Source organism: Hemicordylus capensis, chromosome 1, assembly GCF_027244095.1.
Source record: "Hemicordylus capensis ecotype Gifberg chromosome 1, rHemCap1.1.pri, whole genome shotgun sequence".
NCBI lineage: Eukaryota > Metazoa > Chordata > Lepidosauria > Squamata > Cordylidae > Hemicordylus > Hemicordylus capensis.
The window spans coordinates 198,036,999-198,056,904 of NC_069657.1; the positions used below are offsets into that span (position 1 = coordinate 198,036,999).

The 19,906-nt window shown below is 41.6% G+C and overlaps 1 protein-coding gene across 3 annotated transcripts in view; it reads left to right on the forward strand.

The window, feature by feature from the left end:
- The window catches only part of MAP3K20 (mitogen-activated protein kinase kinase kinase 20), a 160,981-nt gene that overhangs the window by 78,545 nt on the left and 62,530 nt on the right, over nucleotides 1-19,906 (forward strand). For all 3 annotated transcript variants that reach the window (XM_053266793.1, XM_053266810.1, XM_053266802.1), the window contains exon 10: nucleotides 2,543-2,649. In XM_053266793.1, coding sequence (XP_053122768.1) covers nucleotides 2,543-2,649 — 107 coding nt within the window. The remainder of the gene's footprint in view (nucleotides 1-2,542; nucleotides 2,650-19,906) is intronic.

Sequence of the window (19,906 nt, forward strand, 5' to 3'; positions counted from 1 at the left end):
CATTTATGAAAAGTTTATCAAATACTTTTTTTAATTGTAGATTTCAACTAATAAACCATCTCTTGGTGTGATGCTTTTCTCTCCCCCCACCCTGTTTTGTAAGCATTTTTGGTAAAAATAAAATAAGTGTTACTTTTTCCTAGCTTTGAGCCAATATTTTCTTTCTGGGCAGTGAAGAAGAATAGTGATTATAAGTAGAACAGGCTGGTAAACAACCTCTCACATGGCTTCCTGTAGTGAAACAGAATTGCCTCTAGGTGAATTAAGAAGGGAAGCTGTATTAAAGTTTATTGTCTCTGTTTAGGCTACAAATCACTTACACACAGGGGCGTAATGATAGGGGGGCAGGCAGGGCACGTGCCCTGGGCGCCACCCCGGCGGGTCACGGGGGGTGCCAAAAAGTGGCTCCCCCCACCCCCCGGATCGCCCGCCGAGTGTGGCGGCGTGCGTGCGGCGGCAATTTGGCAGGCAGCGGCGGGCCGCGGGCGACCCTCCGCCACCGCAAAATCACCGCCGCACGCCCACCGCCACACGCCACCGCTGAATCGCCGCCACCGCCGCGATCTGCCGCCTGGGGGGCGCCGCCGCGCCCTCACAGGTATGGGGGGGCGGGGGGTGCCATTTCAGGGCCAGAGCTTGCCCTGGGCGCCGTTTCCCCCCGATACGCCACTGCTTACACAAAAGCATTAGCAGGCAAACTAGTAAAAAATGTTTCTGTAACAGCCTTTCTTGATATACAAGGCACATAAAAAGAGAGTTTGCTTAAATTATTGGCTTATTTTGTCTCAGGAGCTACTTGGTTTCTGTAGCAAAGGTATGTGATCTGTGGTGTAAATGCTTTCCCATAGGACCACAGTTTCATTTTACTTATGTTGTCACATGATTATGGGAAGGTGGTTGAAGTAAGGAATGGGAAAAGTACCATAATCCTCCACCATGCAGCTACTAAGGACGCAGGAGCACCCTTCAAGGCAAATCAGTGGCAAACAGAATTCAAGGTGTCGATCAGGACATTTATTTGCACATGTGCTGTGCCCATAGCTGGGATATCTCCTTCTAGGACTACAAGGGTCCTTTATTTCATTTCATTTCATTTCATTTAACATATCTTTATACCGCCCAAAACTTACGTCTCTGGGTGGTTTACAACAAAAACAGAAAAGTTAAAAAATTAGTTAAAACAGATAAATACAACAAAGAAATTAAAACATTGGTTAAAATAAATGACAGCAAAATGTTAAATCAGTACAACAATTTAAAACCTTAAAACAGTATTTTAAAACAGAGTTAGAACTATTAAATCGGTATTTAATTAAAAGCTTGGGTGAACAAATGTGTCTTTAAAGATTTTCTTTTAATTCTCAGAGATGGGGAGGCTCTTATTTCAGCAGAGAGCGTGTTCCAAAGCATCAGGGCAGCAACGGAAAAGGCCCGTCCCCGAGTAGCCACCAGACAAGCTGGTGGCAACTGCAGACGGACCTCTCCTGAAGATCTCAATAGGCGGTGGGGTTGATAATGAAGAAGATATTCGCTTAAATACCCAAGGCCCAAGCTGTTTAGGGCTTTATAGGTTATAACCAGCAACTTGTATTTTGCCCAGAAACTTAGCACCGGCCAGTGTAGCTCTTTCAATACAGGAGTAATATGGTCTCTCCGAGATGACCCGGAGACCAACCTGGCTGCCACATTCTGAACCAGCTGTAGTTTCCAGACTACATACAAAGGCAGCCCCACATAGAGCGCATTACAGTAATCCAGTCTAGAGGTTACCAGCAGATGTACCACTGTCCTGAGGTCGTTCATCTCAAGAAATGGACGCAGGTGGTGTCACAGCTGAAGCTGATAAAAGGCACCTCTGGCCACCACCTCAACCTGGGACACCAGTGAGAGGCTCGGATCCAGAAGCACGCCCAGACTGCGTACCTGTTCTTTCCGGGGAAGTGTGACCCCACCCAGAATCAGCAGATCAAACTCATCTCCCGAGTTTCTACCCCGCACAATAAGTGCCTCCGTCTTATCTGGATTCAGTCTCTTTAAAATCAGAAAATCCAGTTTTCTTCTAATAGGTTAGACTTTCCTTAAATCAGCCCCTTTATATGAGTGTACACGATTAAGGCTAGAATTAATCATGGTGTGCCATAAAAACTGTTTTGACACTAGTTCCATCGGGGGATTTATCTGTCTATTCTCTGCAGCTGATAGTTTATAAAATTAGGAGGACTCTTCCATGATTATACTGTATTATTGTACATAAATAGTATAACTGCGTAAAAGGGCGTTCAAGTCAGTATCTTGCTATGCTACAATTTTGTGATCCTTTTTAAAAAACCAAAATGTAAAAAACTCAAACAGCTAAACATATAGCTGTAGAAAATATTATTTTCTGGAGCTGTGTATCTAATAATTATCTAGTCAGCATCCCAGTATGTTTACAGTCTTGTCCATGCTGCTTTTCACTGAGAGTTCCATTAATTTTGTGGTATTAAGAAGTCATATGAAAGTGCATTATAAAAGTACATACATTCTTTGTTTTTGTCTTCAGAAAAGGCCCTCTTTCAAGCAGATCATTTCAGTCTTGGACTCCATGTCAAATGATAGCAACCTTCCAGACCTATGTAACTCATTCCTGCATAACAAGGCAGAGTGGCGGTAAGTCTTCATACTTCCCTCAGATGAATATGAAATTTCATGGGATAAAAATGAAAATGTTTCATAAAAGTGTTAGATGTAGAAGATGGCAGTGATTTGGATTCTTAGCCTTTTCCACCTAACTCCTACAGTTTCATTGTTGCATAAGAATGTTTGGGCCTTCATCACACATTTTTCACATTTTTTATTTTTAAGCAGTATTAAACAGAATGGAAGCTACATAGCTCTTAGTGGAATGCATGCTTTATCTATAGTGCATTTAAATGGCAACATGTTGCTTGTGTTAAAGGTAACCCACAAGTATGACTGAAAATTCTTCAAGTGGTTGGATTTAAGCCATGCCTTTTCCCCATTGGCACTATTAGTCAAAGCCTAAGACTTGGTCCACAGTGTACTACAGAGTTAGGCACACTAATGTCCTCTGTGCTGGACTGCACCACTACAAAACTCTGTGTGGCATCACAATTATGTCATCACAGCAACAGGGCAGGCAATATTGATTTAATTTAATTTAATTTAATTTAATAACAATTAAAATTTAAAACTTTAAAACTATTAAAAACACAATTAAAGCACAATTAAATATGCCAGCTTAAATGCTTGGAACTGGACCACCCTTAGACTTAAATCCTAACACTATGCTATTTATATATTTTATTACAATTTGATATCAATATTTGGTTTGTATCTACTACCACTACTACTTCTACTACTACTACTACTACTACTACTACTATTACTATTACTACAACAAATATTTACATATGGTATTTCAGCCTAAGTTCTCAAAGTGGTTTACACAAAAATAAATAATAAATAGATACCAATAAATAGTATCTTTGAATCATTTATAAGTCAGAGATGTCTCTCATCATATACTGCCAAAGATTGTGGGTTGGGTCTAGTACCATCAATCCTGCTCTTATCATAATAAAATCTTTATATACCATTATTGGACAGAAAAAACTAGGTGATCTGTTACTGCAGAGTTTTTTGATAAATATTAGGTACTTAAACACAGTTGGGTTTTTCCCCTGTTCAGTACTGATTGTGAGTCACTCTCCCATCACACCACTATCTTGTGCAATGGTTAAAACAAAACAGGACTGCAGATTGGTCTGATGGTATTCACAGGGATAAGCAACATATTGATATACATCATGTGCACAACTCAATCCTTTTGAAGGCCATGTTGCTTATTATTGAGAAAAAAATTTTTAAGACTGCAGAATTTAATACCATACTTTCTTTGGATCCTTGCCCAACATGGCTGATTTCATCTTGTGGGGTGGTTGTTGGGCTAGCCTGGCTGATATAATTAATACCTCACTGAGGGAAGACAGGATGCCAGCTTATTTGAAGGAGGCAATGATTAGAGCTCTTCTTAAGAAGCCTGCTCTGGATCCCCTGCTGATGAATAATTATAGGCCAGTCTCTAACCTCCCTTTGTTGGATAAGATGATTGAGAGAGGTGATGGCGGACCAGCTCCAAGCAGTCTTGGAGGAAACTTATTATCTAGACCCATTTCAAACTTGTTTTAGAGTGGGCTATGGGGTTGAGACGGCCGTGGTCAGCCTGATGGATCACCTTCATCAGGGAACTGACAGAGGGAGTATGACTCTGCTGGTTCTTTTGGATCTTTCAGTGGCTTTTGATACCATCGGCCATAGTATCCTTCTGGATCGCCTGAGGGATTTGGGGATAGGACGCTCTGTTTTACAGTGGTTCTGCACCTATGTCTAGGGTAGATTTCATTCAGATGGTGGCACTTGGTGACAATTGCTTTTCAAAATGGGAGCTGCTATATGGAGTCCCTCAAGCAGGCCTGCACAACATACGATCCGGGGGCCGGATCCAGCCCACGGGGACGCTTTTGTTGGTTGCATGGATGAGCCCAAAGTTTTGTGGATCCTGAGGTGAGGTGGAAAATGCTGCCACCCCATGGTTGAGAGTCAGCCCCCTTTTGAAAAGCTTTGAAAGTGCATGGAAGGAGGAGAGGTTGCTAGCAGCCTCCTCTTCTCTCCTCATGCTGTGGTTAATTAATATTTGCTTTCATTAATATTTTTGAGTAATTAATAATTGCTTTCATTTATATGTAATAATTAATTTTAATGTAATCATTAATGTCCTCGGCCCCAACACACCCAGTCATGGTTGGTTCTGACCCACTAGGGTATTTGAATTGTGCACCCCTGGTTCTGTCACCAGTGCTTTTTAACATCTACATGAAACCTCTGGGTGAGGTCATTGGGGATTTGATGCTGGGTATTATCAATATGCTGATGATGCCCAGATGTATTTCTCCTTGTCATCAATATCAGGAAATGGTGTTAGCCTCCAGGCAGTAATAGGCTGGATGAGGGATAATAAACTGAAGCTGAATCCAAGCAAGACAGAGGAGCTCATTGTTGGGGGTCGTAATCTGCAAGGCGGGATAGAACTTCCTGTTCTGAACAAGGTTATACTCCACTAGAAAAAACAGGCCCATAGCTTGGGAGTACTCTTGGACCCGGGTCTCACCCTGGTGCCTCAGGATGAGGCTGTAGCCAGGAGCACTTCTTACCAGTTGCAATTGATTAGACAACTCAGCCCATTCCTTGAGGAAAGTGACCTGAAAACTGTGGTACACCAGCTGGTAACCTCCAGATTAGTTTAGTTTTTAGTTTTTATAAAAACTCTTTAGTTTTTATAAAAACTCTTTAGTTTTTATAAAAACTCTTTAGTTCTTATAGTTCTCAGTTTTTAGGTTTTTATTAATAACTTTTAATTTGAAACTTTTTAAAAAGTTGAAATTTTTAATGTGGTTTTAGCCTGGTCTTTTAACTTGTTTATCTTCATTAGTCTTATTTTACATTGTATTTATTAATGTTGTGAGCCAAGCAGTAGTATATTGGAGGGGCAGGATATAAATATTTTAAATAAATAAATTAAATAATACTGCAATGTGCTCTATGTAGGGCTGCCTTTGTTCATAGTTCAGAAACTTCAGTTAATTCAAAACGTGGCAGCCAGATTGGTCTCTGAGGAATCCCAGAGAGACCACATTAAACAGTTGCCCTGGCTACCAGTATGTTTCTGGGCAAGGTACAAAGTGCTGGTTATTACCTTTTTGAACCCTTAATGACTTAGGTCCTAGTTATCTGGGAGCGTGCCTTTCTCTGCAAGATCCCCACCACTCATTAAGATTATCAGGAGGGGTCCACCTTTGGATGCCACCAGTTCATCTGGTGGCGACCTGGGATCAGGCTTTCTCAGCTGTTGCCCCTAAGTTGTGGAATGAATTCCCTGTGGATAGAAGAGGATTATCTTCCTTGGAGCCCTTCAGGAGAGCCTTAAAGACACATCTTTTTAGCCTGAATTCTAATTATATCTAGTTTTAATTTTAATTTTAATAAGTTTTAATCTGGTTTAATTTTTTTAAAAAAAACCATGTTTTATTATGTGTTTTTGATTTTAATGTAAACTACCCTGAACCACTTTAGGAAGGGCAGTAAGTAAATAAGTATATAAATAAACAAAGGAAGAAGCAAAGGTTATGGCCACATTCAAAGGTTTCCAGCTCTTCTAAGTACGGTCAGGACTAGGCAAGTACACAGTTTTAGACATCTGGTGCCAAGTATGACTAATGAGATCAAAAGCAAATTCTTCACTTTGGAAGTAAAATGTTCGAGCCCAAAGTCCATTCACTCGCCCATTGCAAGTATAACTGATTGCGTAGTTAGTGTAGCTGTGTAGTCTTGCCATCAGAAAGGTTTGCAGTCATTTGGACATTTCGCACACTTGTACATGTATACACATTCCGGTCTGTCTTCCATTTTTCCACTGTTCTGGCAAAGGCCACCAGCAAGCCCAACCAAGCCATATATCATGGGGTTATATAACATCAAGCACCCAAGGAAGGGTCTGCAGTGCATAACCTGACTTCCTCTCAGTGGCCTTGGCCTATTTGCTTTCCTATCCTAATATATGTGGTGGCAGGTGTCTTTGTAAAAGTGAATATTAAGCTGAAAATCATTGGCTGGCATCCTGGCTAAATTACTTAATGGAAGTCCCAATAAAATTAATAGGTCAAGCTAGCCATGACTGACTTGTCCTTTTAATTTCAATGGGGCTTCCATTGAGTGATGTAGTCAGGATGTCAGCAGTTGATTCTTCCATTTTTGATCTTGCATTAAGATCATTCACAAGTGGCACGTTCCATTCAAGAGGACTTTCTTAGTGTCATGTCTGGAAAAGTCCTTAATCAATTTTGTAGATGCAAAATTGATCTTAATAAGATCAATTTCCTTCATCTTATGTTATAGATAAAATAGATTATCATATTTTGTAGATAAAATAGATTATCTTATTTTATAGATTGTTTTATATATTTATCTTATATTTTATAGATGCAAAATTAAACCGCTCAGCTTTTGAAGTCCTATTCAAACAAAGCTGTTCAAGCAAAGGATTGTAACTAGATGATCTTTGCAGTAGTCTAAATTAAGAATCCTTGGCCATTCTCCAGGTAAATGGGAAGCACAGTTTAGTAACATACTAAATTGTTACGTGCCTGGCTCTCTTCAGAGAAGCAAAGCAAAACACACAAGGAAAGAAGGCTCTAAATATGTTAAGAATAAAAAAAGAGTTGTAGAAATAGGATTATCAAAACAAGATATCCTTAATTTTAAAGAGCTTCAGAAGTGGGCTGATGAGAGAATTTTATTGCTTGGGTGGAAAAAGTGAGCACAGGATGGGAACTTTGAGCCAGGTCACATGATGGAAGTATAAATAGCCTGTATTAGAGCTGACATTCTTCCACTGACTCAGCAGAGTATGGCAGTAGCTGACTGCAGCACAGCACTCTGAAGAGTATAATGTGTTGCGCCATCTCCTGATGAAAAATGAGCACTGCGCTGGAGAACTCTGATTTGATATGAAAGTATTTGGGATGGCACTCAAAGCTTCCTATAATCACATGCAAATCCTAAAACATAATTTTCAGCGTAATCCTAAACATGTTCTCTGGATTCATTGAGACTTTTGTCCTAATAAATGTGCTTAGGAATGCAGCCTTTGCTGAACTTTCAGATACATTTTTCAAACATGTGTCACCTGTGCAACTCTTGAAATGATTGCTAAGATCTTCAAATACTTCATTTAAAAATATATTATTAATACCTTGAAAGAGCTAGCATCTCCAAGAATGAATGGTTTTTAGAATACCATCATCAGGCAGGTATGCGCTGTTGTAGGTGGCTAGATTTGGATGGCTAATAGCCCGAACCTGTGGACTTGCAGCAGGAAATGAGTGGATGAATCATAACCACCACTGTTCTGGTGCAGTGTCAGTAGGCTACTGCTTTTCTAGCCGGCTGTTTGCTTGTTATTATAAATTATAAATATTTCTGGGCCACTTTTCTACCAATAGGCCTTCAAAGCAACATACAATTAAAATAATGTAATATGAAAATAAAGTCATATTACATAATTAAAATATGTATATGCTGTTTGTTCAGCTCTGTATTGAAAATCAATATGGGACAGGCAAATGCAAAACCTTTTCCAACTCATAGCCACATAACACTAGAAGAGGAAAGCATGGCTGCAAGTGATGTCATGAAAGTCACAATTTAGTCCAGCTATGCTGCCTCATCGTGGTGGGGGGTGCTGTTCTTAGGAGGGCTGGGTGAAGTATGCCGGGAGATATACTTCCAGTAGGGTCACCCAAGGAGCGAAGGTCATCCCAGCTGCCTAGCTAAAGCAAGCAGGCACCTATATTGGGCAGCAGCAATATAGACAATACTCCAGTATTTTATCAAGAAACCACATGGATAGACAAGATAGAATGATTGTCAATGTAATGCCGGATAATGGGACCCTCAGGTCGGATGGTACTCAACATGCTACAGAGGTAGTGCTGAGGATCTCTCGGAGCACTGTTGAAGTTTATGACACTGTTAGGCTAAAGCCTTTTGGATATCTAGCAGCTGATGTTGCCATGCAGGAAAAGAAAATATGAAGCTACAGAGACAGAATTACAATGGGAACGTGGAACGTAAGAAGCATGAATATGGGAAAGCTTGACACAGTGGAAGATGAAATGAATCCACATACTTGGGCATCAGCAAATTAAAATGGACTGGAATTGGACACTTTCAGTCAGAAAATCATACCTTTTACTACAAAAGGTATGACACAAAAACAAAGAAGGAACGGTGTTGCTTTCATAGTCAGGAAGGATATAGCAATGACAGTACTTGGGTACAATGCAGTCAGTGACCAACTAATATCAATTAGATTTCGCTGGCAACCATTTAACATGACAGTTTTTCAAGTCTATGCCCCAATGACTGATGCAAAAGAAGAGGAAGTTGATGAGTTTTATGCTCAAATTCAGTCTGAAATTGACAGAACATGCAAACAAGATGTACTGCTGGTGGTTGGAGACAGGAATACCAAAGTTGGAAATGGTAAGGAGGAAAACACATTAGGACTGTATGGCCTAGGAAACAGAAATTAAGCAGGAGGATGAGATTAGTTTCTGCCAATCCAATGATCTCTTCATTGCTAACACATTCTTCAAACAACCAAAGCAGCGCATGGACATCACCAGATGGAGTATACAGAAATCAGATTGATTACATTATTGGTGCAAGGAGGTGGACGAGCTCAGTTATAGCCGCAAGAAGGTGGCCGGGGGCCAGTTGTGGAACAGATCACGAACAGCTCATCTGCGAGTTCCAAGTCAAGCTAAAGCGGAAAAACAAAGCTTTTCAGTTTCCACGATATGATCTTGAGAATGTACCCACCATTTTCAAGGAGAACATCAGAAGGTGTTTTTTTAAGTTCTGAACCTCCTTGATAGGGAACCATAGGAACTGTGGAATGAAATCAAAGAAATTAAGGACGAATGTGAAAAGAGACCGCCAAAGACCAAGAAACAAAAGAAAGCAAAATGGATTTCAGAACAGACAGTGGACATTGGCAAGAAGATGAGAGAAGCCAAAGTCATGAAAGATAAAGAGAAGCCAAAGTCATGAAAGATAAAGACCTATAGGGAATTTCAGAAAGCTATTAGAAGAGACAAGGAGCAGTACTACAATGACATCTGTAAAGACCTTGAGGATAGAAATAGACACAGAAAAACAAAGGCAAGTTTTCCAAAAGATCTCTGAACTCAGAAGGAGGTTCCAACCTCAAATTGGTATGTTAAGGGATGTCAAAGGACAGATAGTTATTGATTCAGAGGAGATCAAACAGAGATGGAAGGAGTATACTGAAAACCTGTACAGCAGGGATGTCAACATCCAAGATACTCTAGAATATATCCGATCCAGGATGCTCTAAGAAAGATATCCCATCCAAGATACTCCAGAAGATATCCCATGCCTCTAGTACTGTAAAATGAAGTTAGATCAGTACTCCGGTCATTGCCAAGTCGGAAAGCTACAGGAATTGATGGAATAGCTACAGAAATATGGCAGGCAACAGAAGAAGAATCAGTGAAGGCTCAAACCAAATTATGCCAGTAAATTTGGAGAACGACACAGTGGCCAAGGGATTGGAAGAGGTCAGTCTTTATACCCATACCAAGGAAAGAAGACTTAACAGATTGCGCAAACAGATTGGCTGTATACCTTCTCCTTCTTTATTCAACTTATATACTGGATATATTCTGAGAGAAGCTGGATTGGAAGAAGATGAGTGTGGTTTTAAAGTTGGAAGAAGAAACATCAATAACTTGCACTATGCTGATGACACCACTCTGATAGCTGAGAATGCAGATGATCTGCAAGCCCTAGTAATGACAGTCAAGGAGCACAGTGAAAAATGGGACTACAACTAAATGTAAAGAAGACTAAACTAACCTGCCTCAGAATTGATAATGAAGACATTGAAGTGGTGGATAGCTTCTGCCTTTTAAGATGGGCCATCATCAGTAAATTATCCAGCAGTCAAGAAATACGTTACAGACTAGCACTTGGTAGCGTAGCAATGAAGTCCTTGGAAAGGATATTTAGATGCCGTGACATGTCTGTACCTACAAAGATTAGAATTGTTTGAACAGTGGTTTTTCCCATGACACTCTATGGATGTGAAAGCTGGACACAGAAGCAGGATAGACAAAGTATTGAAGCTTTTGAACTTTGGTGCTGGAGAAGACTTTTGAGGATACCATGGACAGCCAAGAAAACAAACAAATGGTTCATAGAACAAATCAATCCAGAATTTTCACTTGAGTCATAAATGATCAGGCTCAAACTATCATACTTTGAACACATTATGCGTAAACCCTGCTCCCTTGAGAAGTCCATAATGCTGGGGAAAGTTGAATGAAAGAGAAGAGGATGACTAGCAGCAAGGTGGATGGACTCAATTATGACACCAATGAATGCACCACTGAGAGACCTTAAAGGCCAAGTTGAAGATAGAACATCCTGGAGAGAATCTATCTATGTGGTGGTCTCTAAGAGTTGACACCGACTTAATGGCACTTAATCAATCAACTAATGGAGCCACACCCTATTCTATTTACTCTGAAGCAAATGTTGTTTATCTCTTCTGCTTTTACAAGTGCTGAATCATAAGTGATTCTGTAATAGGTATTTGAATTTTCCACCTCTGCAAGTTAAATGAATGGCCACATAGATTAGAGAATACATTCAGCTTTTAAAATGGCCCCATTCTACTTTCCGTATTGTAACAACTATATTAAAAGTGATTAGTTTTTGAGGCACTAAAAAATGTTTTTAGTGTCACATAAAAATTTCTCAGGAGGCTAGTCCAGTACAGATGACACCTCTTAGGTTAGCAGGGGGCTACAAAAATATAATTTAGAGAATAATAATGTATGAAAATATATTGTATAAAATTCCATGTGTGTCATTAAGACTTAGGAAAAGTGTGAAGTAAAAAAAGGATAAAATAGAATTTGAAGCATATTGCTCCATAATGGATAAAACAGGAATTGGACATTAGCACTGTTGGTCAGTCCTGTCCTGTTTCACAAAACAATTTCTTAGGCAAAAATCAGGGTAAAAGAAGTTTCTAACTTGGGCACCAGTGGTAGATCCAGGAAAAATATTTGCCTCCATAAGAACATCCCTGCTGGATCTGGCCAGAGGCTCATCCAGTCCTGTATCTTCCTGGAAACTCACAAGTGGGGGGAAGAGGGTATCCACCCCCTCCCATTGGCATTCACTAGCACTGGTGTTCAGGGGCATCACTGAATTTAGTTTGTTTCCTGGTGAGCCAGAATAAAGTTCATAAAAATAACCATCCTTAGTACTTAATCCCCCCACCCCCGGAACCGTATGAAACTATGGTAACAAGTTTTTCTAGTGATAACTAATATGCCTACTTTCCTTTCACTATCCCTACAACTGGACTAAATTTGGTTCAAATCAGTTAGGCAGTTTACAAGTTAACCCACTTGTACCTCAAATGTTCATGCGTCCACCATCTTGAATTGGGGTGGATGACAGCACCACAAACTAGGCCCTTGAACAATCCGTGTGTGTCCCTACCTACACCTGTAGAAAATTTGGTTCAAATCAGGTGGTTCACAGGTTAGCCCAATTGCGCCTCAAATGTTCACATGTTTGCCATCTAGAATTGAGGTGGATGACATCATCACAAACCATGCTGTTGAGGTGTCCCTGTGTTTCACCTACTACAACTGTTCCAAATTTGGTTCAAATCGATTAGGCAGTCCACAAGTTAGCCAACCTGCACCTCAAATGCCCACGTGTCCACCATCTTGAATCAGGTTGGATGACATCATCACAAACTATGCCATTGAGGCATCCCTATGTGTCCCTACAGCTGTAGCAATTTTGGTTCAAATCAGTTAGGTGGTTCTCAAGTTAGCCCACTTGTACTTCAAACATTTACATGCCCACCATCTTGAACTGGAGTGGATGGCATCATCACAAACTATGCTGTTGAGGTGTCCCTATGTGTCATATTGGTCCAGGCATTGCAAAGTTGATAGAGGGGAGTGGACACACACGATTGGAAAGCCTACTGGAAAGTAGGATAAAAATGGGGTTAGGGTCTGTGGGTAATACATAAGGATCAAGAGGGTGGTCTATAGGTGCAAAAGCTTACGAATCTGTAGTGACTAGTCTCCCCTCCTTCTTAAGAGTTAATAGGAAGTGAACCCTTTTCTTGACAGACAGGCTGGTGAATGCCAATCAGTCGACCAGGTGGGTAGGACATGAGAGCTGCAGGGGGGAATTCTGGGAACAAGAAAGGAAGTGAGAGCAGAGACTGCGGTCTAGCATGAGGTCGGTTGTCTCATGGCAGAGCTACAGGATAATTTCTCAGGGTGAGAGATCTTCAGGAGGCTTGATTCTCATCAGTAGTTTGGTGAGTCAAGGAAAAGAGAAGCCAAGACCTTGTTGGCTTCAGGAACCCAGCATAGGGAACAGTTTGTTTAGTGAAACTGTGCTTCAGGAATTTATTTTGCTTTTGTTGTGTGCTTGGCATTTTCCTAAATTCTGTTCTTTGCAACTGAGTAACTAAGATTTTAAAGTATGCCGCCCCAACATCATTTCGGGTGCTTTTGAAGTATTCTTGTAAACAACTAAGTATTTTTAAGTGTATCTTAAAAGTTAAAAGCCTCCGACGGAACCAGTCTGTAGTAATTGAATAAAAGTATTTTTCTCTCTGTTCTTTTTACAAGCTTCAGAGGGTTAATTATTATCTCAGCAGGCGGAAGGAGGGGGGATTTCTCTGGTGCAGAACACGCCTTGGCCAAGTAATAATTGACTCAACGTGCAGGCAAAATGCACAGGAGGGGAAGATTTTTCTGTAGTCTTGCCTGTTAGCAAAAAGGGGGAGCAGATTTTTGCATTTGCCCAGTACCCAGCTATAGAGCAACCTTGGACTACATCAGTCAATCCAATGGTCCGGTTCCAGGCAAGTCTTAGAGTGCTTGGTGGTAGCGTTTTGGACTACCAAAAGACTCTGGATTTACCAGAGTCTTTTTCTTAACTTTCTGGGTTTGGAAAGTTAAAGATTTTTAATCCAGCCAGTCTGCTTCTCAAGCAGAGTAAAGTCTCCCTCGTGCTGCAGAACTGGTTTAGACTGGTCAGGGAGATTATCCATTAACCTGGCCTGAGTCAGGAAAGGAAAAGTTTTCCCTACCCACAATACACTACAGAACACCAGTTATAATGCAATTGAGAATCCTTAAAATAACATGCTGTAGACTGAGATCTAGGTTGCCTCAGTGGGGCAGAGAGACAAACAAAGCAAATGTGGCATGGGGGACAAATACTATAATTCCTTTCTAAAAGTTCTAGGGGAGAGTTCTATTCTGTAGACATCCCTGAGTTTTGGCAAAACAAATGTTCATAGTCCAGTGGTATTTGAACTTAAAATGATAAAATGCTCTAGAGTTTTCTAAGATAGTCTTCATTTAGATTTCATCTGTTTAGATTATTTCTCAGTTTGCTATCTAGTATTGCTTTAATTATGTGTCAGAGGAGAACACCCTATGTCACAAAACAGAGGAACATACATTTTCATGTTTAGAATTTCAGATTTAATGTGTATGTGCACACGTGCACTGCTAAGTCTCAAGATCTGAACTAATATTTCTATGTATTTTAGTACATTTTCCTTATCATACCACTCAAAACATTTTAACAGCGGATGTTCTTTTGAAATTCCAGTTTGTGGTTTCTAAAAATGGGTTTTAGCACAAGTAAAATGCAATATTTTCTCTATGGACTTATTTAATAAATATAACAAAGTAGAAGTATATTCTTACATTCTTAGCAATACTGCTAACACTTTCTTTTGAGGGCATGCCCTGCCTTCACGGGGTCAGCAAGATGTGGGGCTGGGGACTGGGCTCATGGGACTAGAGTTGGGGAGTTGTAGACTACAATGAACAGAGCTGTTGTACCAGGAGCCATTTTGAAAATCTAGGAACTTTGTAAAGATTTCCAGCTGATAGCTGGTCTCTAGCTTGTTAGGCACTATAGCTGGAGCTGATCCTGAGATTCCTCCTGAGCAGACCTCTTGCTCCCAGTGAGGACATTTCTAGCCTCTTGCTTCCAATGAGGACATAGCAAATGTTGCTGTACTGCCAGGTGAGTGCTTCCCCACCGCTCCTGCATGTGGGCTCAGGCTCTGCATTGACAGCACTCCTGGAGGCTGGTTAGCTCTTCTCCATCGGACTCACCAGAGTCCCCCTGGGGGGCTGGAGATGGTGAGAAAACCCAGGAGGTAGATGGCTGGGGATCCTCAGTGTCTTGGCTCAGAGGGGTCTCAGCTGGGTCTTGCTCTGTTGAGGTGCTCCTCAATCTGGGTCTCCATGTGGGCTGTCCTAAGGTATTCTTCATGGGTCCTGTTGGGGTCCCCCTAAGGCGGGGTTCTTCCTTGGCCAAGCTGGGGTCTTCCCTGGTTTGGAGCTCTTCAGGGACCATGTCAGAGTCCTCCTCTAATGATTCCCCTTGGGCCATGCCAGGGTAGTCATCCTCCAAGGATTCCCCAGAAGCAGAGTCGGGGCATATCCTGACGGGGCAAGCTGAAAAATAAGAAATATGTTTCATTTATTGAAAAAGAAATAATGAGCTATCAAAATTATGTTGCTAAAATGGTAATAAAATTTAGAATAATCCCTTGGTTCTTCACTTTATTTCCATTTTTACCCCACCTATCACCATGTGGCTAATGGTGGCTGCCAATCCCAGTGACACACTCAAGGTTTACAATAGTCAGTAGATTAAAAGCACAGTGCCCTTGTATACTTATTCCTGGCTATCAAATGACTGTCTGAATAGAAAAATCTCCCTAAAATATTTCAGACTTTTTAAAAAAGGCCTTTTGCTTTTATTCTAGAGTATTGTCCATTTGGCAGCAACATTATATAAAAGTACTATATTAATTAGTCAGTTTCCCCTCATTATTCAATATAGGCAATTGTAAATTGACTAAGGAAGTAGAGTGAGCTGGATCATGGAAAAACAAGCAAGCAGTATTAATCTGCAGGAGTACTGCAATAAACAGAATACACATGACCAGTAATGTTACATGCAAATTGCTAAACTTATGAAGTAACAGACTCATTAACTGGGCAATGTACAGGAGCCTTCCCTTTAATTACATTGTTTTATTACTTTAAAAAAGAAAAAGAATGAAGCTGTTTTTCAGAGTCTCACCTTTTATTATAAAGAAGTTTTTGCTTAATGAAGGAAGATAATTACAGTACGTACACAGTATGATTCTGACATATAGAAAACTGTTGTCACCAGGACTTTCCTAGAGCAGAAATTTATTTAAGAGGATAGCATTTTTTTTCAAGTTGTAAAATGGATAAATACACATATATGTAATAAAATCAAGATAACTGGTGGTTATATTTTGGGCTCTCTGCATGATATTGATGTTACAGTTTATAAATGGCATAAGCATTATTACACAATCATAGTAGAATCCTAGAGAGCTGAAGTGGTTTAATCCATACAACGGGCACATCCTAACTAATGATGCATACGTGCAGTTTAAAAAGGCACACATGCAGCAGATGCATCCCCATTTTAGCAGTGCAGGCACTTGTGCTTGGGGGACTTTTGCTGATCTCACCTTCCCTAGGAAGTGTTCTGAACAACTGAAAATTATGTCCCTGAGGGCTGCATAACCCTTGGGGACATAATGGTTACACAGAACACTTCTGGGAGAAGAAGAAATCAGCGAAAATAGCCTGCACTGCTGAGGCAGTGCGTCTGCTGCTCACATGCTTCTTTTGGCCACATGTGCACAGCATTAGTTGGAATATTGGCCAGCATTGTAAAGGTAAAAAACCTTTGCAAGACTGGCTATGAGATTTTGGTGAAGCCTGCAAGATGACCTGCCCCTAAGTTTCCATGAAATTGTACTCTTAAGACTATATTGTGTTGCCTTAGAGTGCAGCACCCATGGATTTAGAATTTAATTAGATGTTTTGAAAGGTACAGAGCTGCTGTTGCTGTGCTTCTTTACCCCTCTTCTTCAGAATATCATGTATTTATTTTATTAGTTCTAGTACATTTATATACTGCCCCATACAAAAAAGTCCCTGGGCAGTTCATAATATAAAACTGTTAAAACATTAACATAATTAAAACAATTTAAAATACAATAAAAACTCTAAAACCGAAGCTTCAAAACCATAAACTAAAAGCCTGACTGAACAGGTATGTTTTTAGGTCCTCCTTTAAAACATTCAGAGAAGGGAAACTAATTTATTTAGGAAGCGCATTCCAGAATCCTGGGGCAACTCTAGAAAAGGCCTAGTTTTGAGTTGACACCAACCGAATTGGTGGCAATCTCAACTGGACCTCCCCAGATTATCTTAACAGGTGGTGGGGTTGATGAAGAAGAAGGTGTTCTCTTAAATACCCTGTTTAGGGCTTTATAGGTAATAACCAGCACTTTGTATTTCACCCTGAAACTTATTGGTAGGGGTGTGCATGGAACCGCAGAGCTGCGGTCCGGCACTGTGGGGTGGGTTCCTTTAAGGGTGGGGAGGGTTTACTTACCCCTCCCGCCGCTTGCCCCCCTCCAGCGCACGTATTTACTGTAATAATTGGGGCGGCAGGATACTTCCCTGCCGCCCCTTGTCCCTCTGCAATGCTGCCTTAAAACTCACGCCTTAAAACTCCAATGCAATGCCGCCTTAAAACTCACAGCACCGAGCCGGCCTCCGCTCCGGAGCCTCTCCTCCTGGCGGCTGCCCCATCCTAAGCCACCACCGCCCAGCAGCCACTGAGTGAGAGAACAGCTCTGCCAGGGAGGATGTGCCGACACGCCACGGCGCCCAGTCCACCCTCACTTCCGGCTTCCATGCGACTTCCCCCCACATACAGAGTGAGTGGCTGCCTTCATTCTGCCACTCTGTATGTGGGGGGAAGTCGCATGGAAGCCGGAAGTGAGGGTGGACTGGGCGCGTCCTCCCTGGCGGAGATGTTCTCTCACTCAGTGGCTGCTGGGCGGCAGCAGCTCTGGATGGGGGAGCCGCCGGGAGGAGAGGCGCCGCAGAGGAGGCTGGCTCGGTGCTGTGAGTTTTAAGGTGGCATTGCATAGGAGTTTTAAGGCGTGAGTTTTAAGGCGGCATTGCATAGGAGTTTTAAGGCGTGAGTTTTAAGGCGCCATTCAGAGGGACAAGGGGCGGCAGGGAAGTATCCTGCTGCCCCAATTATTACAGTAAATACATGCGCTGGAGGGGGGCAAGTGGCGGGAGGGGTAAATAAACCCTCCCCCGCCCTTAAAGGAACCCCCTGCACCCGGACCGGACTGGCCAGGTCCGAACCGGTCCGGACGGTCCGGAGGCCTTTACAATGGCCTCCGGACCAGTCCGGACCCATCCCTACTTATTGGCAGCCAATGTAGTTCTTTTTAAATGGGTGCAATATGATCTCTCCGGGCAACCTGGCTGCTGCATTCTGTACTAACTGCAGTTTCTGAACTGTGTACAAAGGCAGCCCAACATAGAGCACATCGCCATAGTCCAGACTGGATGTACAGATTAAGACACTTCAGAACACCATGTAACATATATATTGTGCTATGCATTGCCCCACTCCAGTATCTCATAATTGATTATTGACTGTAGGGGCAGGGCAGTGCACAGTGTGATATGCAGAGGAAGAGGAGGCAAAGAACAAAAGGGGTAAAATTTCTGGGCCAGTTTAGACAATTTGTCCAAGTCGACCTCACTTACATGTGATTAGAAACGTGCTTGCGCATGTCCGTGTCATTGCATGTGGGTGGGGCTAGATCAGACTGTTGGGATCAGGTAAGGACTAAGAGTCTTATTATCCAAACCTGCCCTCTGTGTCTTTCATATTGTCTACATAAGCCTGTAGAATTACATTGGCTCATGAATGTACAACAGATGATTAAACAGATCACTGTATTTTACTTGGCAACACTGGGGCCTGGCTAATGGGACCTGCTGCATGTCAGGCATTTTTGATCTTTCTTGCCAGGGCCATTTCTGGTGACACTTATGGGTCATTTGTGCAACTTGCATACATGCAACATTACTGGGCTGATGTACCCTTGTGTAGTACGTCAGACACTATTTTTAAAGGCAGGTAAAAGCTCTGTTTGAGCTACATATTTTGTTCCTCTGGAAGAAATAATTTAAAACATTTTCCCTATTCATCCATAGGTTACTATTGATTTTCATTAATGCATGTTGACACTGAAAAGGAAAATACACACCTTTATGGATTTCTTTTTAGATATGGCAGTACATATTCAGCTTCCCTTTGGTGGAGTAGGGCAATGGATGCAGTGCCAGCCACAGAGTTGGCATTGCTACCTTCATCTGTTTGGTGAAAGGAAGGGATTGCTTTTACATTTTTACTGATTGGTGGAGAGATCCTTGCATGCAGGGTGTCTGGATAATGGCCATGCCTTGAAGCACACAACTATATAATGAGGTTATTTACAAAACTGAAAACTGAGTAGGACAAATCCAGGTTTGGGAGCTGTGTGCTCTACCAGTTTTCGTGAATTGTGTGGAAGCAAGGTAGGAATAGCAGCTTTTCTTCCTACTTTGGTCAAATGCTGGGTATGAAAACTGGATAGGACAGTTTAGTCCCACCCAGCTTTTCTTCCTACCTTGCCTCCACACAATAACTTCTCCCTCCTCCTACCTAGTTGTTTGCACTCATACAACCGAAAATTGGGAGAGCACACAGCTCTCAAACCTGGGTAGATGTGTCCTTGCCAATTTTTGATTGTCCCTTCCAGACAACCTATAGATGTCCTAACCAGTTTTTAGTTGTGTGAATAACCTCAATGTTTACTTGATTGTTTATAGCTCAAAATTCTGATACAGGTTTAGATAAGATACAGTGGCTAGCATCTATAGTGGTGCTTGCACAAGAGTGCAAGCTCAAACCATTTTTCTTACCCCCTCCCCTCAGTGCAGCTGCTCAAGGCCACCACCACCACCACTCCGCCACTTCCTGAGAGTCGAGGGCGCTAGTGGCTGCAGGGAGAGGGGGTAATGCCCAGAAACTGGACAGAGACATCTTCCTCATTATTAAAGTTAGGCATGATTAAGTCATGAAACATGTTCTGTTGCTGTCAGTGAGACTTACAGCCTTTGCAGCAGAAGGATCAGAAGTAAATACCACTTTTTCCAGCAGTGTGCACTCCAAAGGAAGTGTCATAACTAATATCAGATGGATCATGTCCAGTATGAATATCTGCTGAACTGAAGTTCACAGTAATACATACATTGCTACCTGATTAGGGTTGAGCTAT